At 48.2% G+C, this 7,408-nt stretch overlaps 1 protein-coding gene across 1 annotated transcript; it reads left to right on the top strand.

Annotated features, from left to right (window-relative positions):
- The first annotated feature begins 5,577 nt into the window (after positions 1-5,577).
- LOC108164063 (opsin Rh5) lies at positions 5,578-7,408 on the top strand. Its single transcript, XM_033393350.1, has 4 exons — positions 5,578-5,613; positions 5,668-5,910; positions 5,970-6,316; positions 6,385-7,408. The coding sequence occupies exons 1-4, from the start codon at positions 5,591-5,593 to the stop codon at positions 6,948-6,950; spliced, it is 1,179 nt and encodes a 392-aa protein (XP_033249241.1). The 5' UTR covers positions 5,578-5,590; the 3' UTR covers positions 6,951-7,408.

The raw sequence follows: 7,408 nt of genomic DNA on the forward strand, positions 1-7,408 counted from the left end.
GAAACAAAGCAAACAGAGTCAGATATTCTGCTCTCTGCCCTGTGCAAATGTACAATGCCCTGTACAATGCCACCGGCAAACCATTCCCAGGACCGCTGCTCGAGAACTTTTGCGGCCTGACAAGTGAGCGCCGTCTCCATATTATGCCACCATTTGAGTGTTCTTTCTGATGGGCGCGGGGATGTCGCTAGTTATTTAGGATGAAGGTTTACTAGCGGTACGAGGATTCCTCTCAAGACATTAAGAAGGACTGCATCTCAACATAATAGATACATACCTCAAGTTCTGGCAACGTTCTTCCAACCCTTGTCCAACGTCCAAGCTTGGATAGACTATAAAACTTGGTCGAAATTGACAAGAGCAAGGCCAAAAGGCCTATGGAAGCAAGTCACCTGATCTAGAATATTGATGATTTACTTTTGGGTGGGAACAATGTACATTGCCTTACCTGGTTAACATATACTACACAGTAGTAGAGGACTACTATGTGGAGCAGATCTGATCTGACAAGTCAAAAAGATCTGTTGGCATATATAGAAGCTATAAGCATTTCAGTAAAAATTCAGAAATTCGCTAAGAGCAATCTGTCGTAAGCTCGTGTAACTTTGTATATCGATACACTTACATTGAAAGCTAACCTTCCTTTCCTAACAATGATAGTTCGTTTTATTCGCCAAGAAGTTTGATGATAAATTATTCCGCCTGGCCCATTGTACTCGGTCCGACTGATGTTTCTGCCGATGCCAGCCGGCCTGCATGACCAGGTGGAAGACCTGCTGTTATTTCTGTTCGCCTGGTGGAAACCGAACCGAAAACCGAACGTGTCTGAAAAAGTCCGCCACCACCACGGGGCCCGGCCACGTCCGCACATGCCGCCGCGCGTGTTGTGGGGTAATTTTTTTCCCCAGCTTTGGAGCGATTTCGTTTCGTTTTTGTGGCGCTTTGTCGCCGTTGTCGAATTTCATGCCCACCGGTATAAAAGTCTGTGGGAATTGGATAACTTTTGTTCCGATTCGGTATAGACGGCACGTGCCTTTTTGCTATGTACGGGCATGTGGGCGGAGGCCTACAACCACGCCTACCGTGCAAATTAATTTGCTGGGCTGCACATTTAACGCAAATTACTAACTACCTCCCCTAAAAATGGAAAAGAGACAGCAGCAGCAGCAGCAGACAATCACACAGAACGGTATATTTTCAAGAGAGAGAATCCAGCCAGTCAGACGGACACGACGAGGGGAGGCAAACCAAAATCCCATGCCATGCCAGCCGCCCCCTGAAGCCCGTCGACGCCTTGTTATCAGCTTATCAACAATTTGCCATCACTGCTTGGACTGGCGACTGGCGGAGGGCGAGGGTGCGACAGCGTGTGTGTGTTTTGTTGGACGGGCGGAGCGGCAATTTCAGACAGCAGCGCCCACAAAAGGCCGATTGGACAAACCAGGAAAAACGAGACCCCGCCAAAAGTGAATTCCCTCTTTTTCACCAGGCGCCCAGAGAGTACAGCAGGCGGCAATCGAAGCAAATTCAAGCGTCGATGGAGAGCGCAAATGCACACTGTGCCGTTGGTGCGCTCACGCAGTGTGCTAGAGCGGGATGGCAATAGTGTCACAGTGGCAGGGGTTTTTAACGGATTGCCATGTGACGACTGGTCGTTGGTGTGTGTGTGTATGCCCACGGTATGAGTCCGTGGGCTGGCGAAGCAAAGAAATTCTCACATACAAAAACCTGACAAATTGCAGCAGTTTAAAGCCACAAACTAACGGTTATTAGAATGAAATCTGTTAATTGAACAGAACACACTCTTGTGTTCTCACTCTCTCTAGCTCTTGCTACTATAAGGAGTGTAATTTTGAGCACAATCCCGTGGGGGATATGCACTGGCACTGGCACTGGCACTCCACCTCCAACCGACACAAATGGGGGAAAAAAGGGCAATTGAATCCAAACGAATGGCTAGTTCAGGGTTTGCCCAACAGATGGGGCCACATCAGATTGGCGAATATCAAGCTCTGGGGCGGCCAAAGGCAAAAACTCAATGCTACACGCCCACAAAGTCGCGCTCTCTCTCACTCTCACTCTCCCGCTTTTGTACTTTGCAACAGAAAACATTGTTTGTTTGACTAAAATTTCTAATGCAAACCCATGGAGAACGAACGGGCGGCCTCGTCCTCCCGCACCCTACCTACGCACGACCCACTCGCTGCAATCGCTCGAACATTTTGCTCAATTTTGAGTAGTCATTTTGTTTGCTCACATCACAGGCCAACAGAAAATTGCCCCAACGTCAGGGCCATGCCATCCATTTCATTCGATTGTGACTATGAGCCATATAACTGCTACTTACGATAAGATGGCGTTGGCTTGGCGTCGCGGCGCGTCGCGAGAGACTGAATGATCATCATGTAGAGCGCCATCGGCGGAAGTTGCGGGCACCTCCACTCCGGCCGGACATTTTGTTTTGTGCCCGTCATTTTGCTTATTGCACAAAATTCTGCTGGGGTCGCAGCAACCAGCGCTCGTTGCGGGCCACAAAACTATTACCTAACCACAATGACAACTAACAGCAAAGCCAAAGAAATGAAATAAAAAAAGCATCTATTATTGTGGGCGTCCAACGTTTTCCCACATGCATCATAACAGGCAAGCAGCAGAAGCGAAACAGTGTGGAGGCACCGAACAAGAGAAGCGTACGGCCCCAAAAGATAAAAAATAATAAAACAAAAAACAGAAAGAGCCAACTATTGGCCTCACCACCACCATCGTCTGCCTGCTCGTGTGTACCACCGGTATGGGGAAGAAGAAGCGCCAAATCGTGGGGAAACCAGTTTGTTGGCACGGGCTCCAAGAGCCTCTGCGAGAGTTCTGCCATGGTCAGCGTGTGGTCAGCTTTTGATGTTTGCCCTGGCTTTTTTTATTTTGAGCAGCCCTACTGCATTGGAGTGCTTAACAGGCGCAAATTGAGCGGAAACCAGACACGGTGTGAAAATGAATGAATAGAATATTAAATCTGTCTCAATTTGTAGCTAACCAATGAGAATGCATACATATGGACCCCATCTATTTATTCTCTTTGGGTCATTTACTTCTCACAATTTAAACGAAGAGTCTGACAGGATTATCGAACTGCTGTAAAATGTACTTTAACAGGTGGCTTTATCCGGAAAACATTTAAGATTTCCTATAAACGGGGGGGGGGGGGGGGGGGGGGGGGGGGGGCGGATGATAGCCTTGAACTGCGCATAAAATAAAGGAACACAAAATACGTAACCCTGAACGTAGCGACGCACTGTATTACTTCATTCCCTGCCGTTTTGGCCGAGTGCCAAGAGAAGCTAACGCCCTATACCCCATCTTCACAGTCCGCAGTCGACGAGTGTTCCCCTTTGGATCCCATCCACTGGCCAGACGGCCAGTCGATGTCAGACCACGCCCTGACCAAACACAAAATGCACGGGCTCCCCACTGTCGGAGAATGGTGGGGTCCGAGGGCAGTGCGCGTTTTTGATTTGCGCTGCCGATGATGACGCCAATGCCGAGGCGGCGTCCACTTGTTGCCGCATTGTGCGCGCCTGTTCCCGAAACTGGATTTTGGGGCCTGACTGACCGCACTATTAAGAAACGGGACGGACATGCAAGTCGTTGACACGTTGCGACGGCTAATGTACCAATCAACCTTCGAATCGTACCGGGACCCAAAACGTTAGTACCGCTGCTGTTTGTTCTGCTGCTGCTTGTTCTGCTGCTGCTGCACTGTGGCAATTAGCGAATAACCTTAACCTTAGCTTCCAAAAAAGCTCAAATCACAACCTGTGCTATGAGGCGCCCAAAAATGTTTAGCTGGTAGCTGTGGCACCCAAAATGCGCTGTGGCCCCCAAACACACTACCAACCACAGCCGAGAGTTCAACGCCACGCATCGAGTGGATATCACATACACTCACAAACACAGAGGAACTTGTTTCTGCGGCGCTCATCTCAATGCCACTCGAAAATAATATGAGCTCATCGACAGTCAGTGAGGGCCCCCACCACAACCCCCACTTCCGTTCCAGTATAGCAAGCTCCACCAACGCTCCGAGCGTTGTGCAAAAATTCGCACATGATGACCCACATTTTGCCGAAAAAGTTTGCAAAATTTCGCAAAACGTTGAAAATCCTTGAGTTTCAAGGTGCGTCCTTCACTTGGCAATGAGAAAATACGGTCAAGGCGAGACGAGCTCAGAAGGCAAAAAACCAGAACGAGAACGAACGAGTAATGTCTGGTTGGTCTCGTTCTGGCAAATGCCCTGCAAACAATTGAGCATGTGTCATTGATACATTTAACAGAATATTTATAATTTTATAAATCGGATATACTCGTATAAATGTTTTTTTCGATACATTATTGTATGAATTCGAACTCTATAAGGATTTTCAGGATCAAACGATTATCATAGGTGCATACCATGCTAAACACATCCTCTATCAAATATAGGTTACTTATGTATATACATACCTGATTCGCCCGCAATTGTAAGAGTACAAATAATTCGACATACACCCACATGATTCTAGTCCTCATTCACACACACACACTCACACAGGCCATCGTCATGAAACACAAACATGGATTCCGCTTCGCAACAAAGGCGAAAGCCAGCCCAGCAGTATATCCGTACGTATGTAGCTGTTGTTCTTGTTGTTTGGCTGTTGTTTCTGACGTTCTTCTTGTTGTTACATATATGGTACGATATTATATTTTCTGTCCGCCTAATGAAAATGTTGCTGTTTTTGTTTTTTGTTGTTGATATAATAAAACAGAGTAACAACGGAGCTACGTTCAGTACCAAACAACAACGGAACAACAATCAGAAATCGCGCGAAGGCAAAGGCGATGAGATGCGACGCGAAGCGACGCGTTTTTTTGCCGTCGCTGTCAGTCGTGAAGGTGGGTCATTGTGAAATAACAGCGCCGAACCAACCAGGGGCCCAGAAAACAGGCAAAAGCATTGGCCAAGAGAGAGAGCGAGAGTCAGTGAGCGGCAGAACGAGAGCGGGACAGCTAGTGGTGGCGGATGGTGCAGTGCGCTATAGAGTGGTCTCTGTCTGGCGCCTGCGCTCTGTCGCCTTTGCTGGGCGCCGGTGCGCATTTTTGCGTCTGAAAGAAACAGGTCGAAGCCGGCAAAAGACCCGCGGAAATGGAGATTAATTGTGAATGCGATGCGATGCGCCCTGCCGCAACGAGAGTGTCGTGTCGGCTGCTACTTCTGCTGCTCGCAGCAAATCCACTTGCTGCTCGAAACTGCCACCCTGTTGACGCCGCAACTGAGTGTCAGATTTCGTATTTCGTACAAATGTTCGTCTCGCTTATACACGTTTTGTACATGTCAGAGCGGGAGCGACTGCAAAAGGCGTTGGAACTTGAATTTCGCCTGACGTTGGCATTCTAATTGTCTTAAGACGCGGCTAAGGCGAGGATAATCCTCCAAAGGTATGCACACGCACCGCGGACAAGACATTCTCACCTAATAATCCGCCTTAATTAAATTCCTTAGCCCTGCTATAAAAACATCATGACCGAAGGCTCCACAGGCCAGTCAAAGGCCAGAATGTGGGGACGTACCAGAGCAAAGTAGAGGCGCCAGGGCAGTGGTTTGTGGAACTCAAGTTCATTTCTTCCTGCCAGGATGCACCTCAATGGTCCGAGTGGGCCGCAGGCCTTTGTGAACGACAGCTCTGGAGATGTCGGCGGCGCACTCTATCCCATTGGACATAGCTATCCGGCGGAATATCAGCATATGGTGCATGCCCACTGGCGGGGATTTCGCGAAGCACCAATCTATTATCACGCCGGCATTTACATTGCCTTCATAGTCCTCATGTTCTCCAATCTATTTGGCAATGGCTTGGTCATCTGGATTTTCTCCACGTAAGAAAGGTCTCACTCCTAACTTATGTAATTGTTTCCTAAATTGTTTCTCTAATCAGCTCCAAGTCCCTGCGAACTCCATCTAATCTGCTGATTCTGAATCTGGCCGTCTTTGATCTGTTCATGTGTAGCAATATGCCGCATTATCTTCTCAATGCGGCTGTTGGGTATATCGTTGGCGGGGATCTAGGATGCGATATTTATGCGTTGAATGGCGGCATATCTGGCATGGGTGCATCAATAACGAATGCCTTCATTGCCTTCGACCGTTACAAGACCATCTCGAACCCGATTGATGGGCGTTTAAGTTACGGACAAATTGTGATCTTGATTATTTTTACTTGGCTGTGGGCCACGCCCTTTTCGGTTCTACCCCTGTTTCAGATCTGGGGCCGCTATCAGCCGGGTTAGTTGATTTTGGCCACAGCCGGCAGAGTAAGTACCTTTAAGAATTGACAAGAATCCATCTTTCAGAGGGTTTCCTGACTAGCTGCACCTTCGACTATCTGTCCAGCACGGATGAGAATCGACTGTTTGTGCGCACCATCTTTGTGTGGTCGTATGTCATACCGATGACCATGATCCTAACCTCCTACTACAAGCTCTTCACCCACGTCCGCACCCACGAGAAGATGTTGGCCAATCAGGCCAAGAAGATGAATGTGAAATCGCTGTCGGCCAATGCCTCCAACGACAACATGAGTGTGGAGCTGCGGATTGCCAAGGCAGCCCTAATCATCTATATGCTGTTCATCCTGGCCTGGACTCCGTACTCGGTGGTGGCCTTGATCGGTTGCTTTGGGGAGCAACAGCTGATAACGCCCTTCGTCTCCATGCTGCCGTGCCTGGCCGCCAAGTCTGTTTCCTGCCTGGATCCCTGGGTGTATGCCACCAGTCATCCCAAGTTCCGCCTGGAGCTGGAGCGTCGTTTGCCTTGGCTGGGCATTCGGGAGAAGCATGCCGCTTCTGGATCATCTGGGGGTCAGGAGAGTGTGGCCAGTGTCAGTGGCGACACGCTGGCGCTCAGTGTCCAAAACTGATGATACATCGGATATACATAGCCCCTGAAATGGTAAATGGATTACGAGTTGATTAGTTTAGTTCTAAGTGCGCAACGAACTACAAAAGTTCAAAAAATACAAACCAAAAAAAGTTGGCATTTGAAAAGAATACCTTTAAAGTCCATATGCATGGATCTAGGGCATACAAAAGGTACAAATCAGAAAAAGTTGAGCTGATCTGGGCGAACTTCTTAAGTTCCCAGCAAAGCTAAGTGAGATTTGGTGGCAGACTCTCAATTTCGTTTCGTAGTATGTTGCACCAGCTATTGAAGTTTTACTACTCCTGATTCGGTGGCGTGATGATGCTATTCTTTATCCTGTCAAGTCTCACCGGGCTTGCCTTAGATACAGCTTTTGTTATATGCGCTCTCTTGTTTTCCTTGTTGTTCGTATATTTAATTGACAGTTCCTCCGATAAATGATCCGTATCTATATGA

This window comes from Drosophila miranda, chromosome 4, assembly GCF_003369915.1.
Source record: "Drosophila miranda strain MSH22 chromosome 4, D.miranda_PacBio2.1, whole genome shotgun sequence".
In the NCBI taxonomy this organism is placed as follows: domain Eukaryota; kingdom Metazoa; phylum Arthropoda; class Insecta; order Diptera; family Drosophilidae; genus Drosophila; species Drosophila miranda.

Bases quoted from the DNA above. Each gene is read 5' to 3' on its own strand.
- LOC108164063 (XM_033393350.1), top strand. From the start codon at position 5,591: ATGTGGGGACGTACCAGAGCAAA. The intron at 5,614-5,667 runs GTAGAGGCGCCA...TCTTCCTGCCAG, and splicing joins TGGGGACGTACCAGAGCAAA to GATGCACCTCAATGGTCCGA. The intron at 6,317-6,384 runs GTTAGTTGATTT...TCCATCTTTCAG, and splicing joins CTGGGGCCGCTATCAGCCGG to AGGGTTTCCTGACTAGCTGC.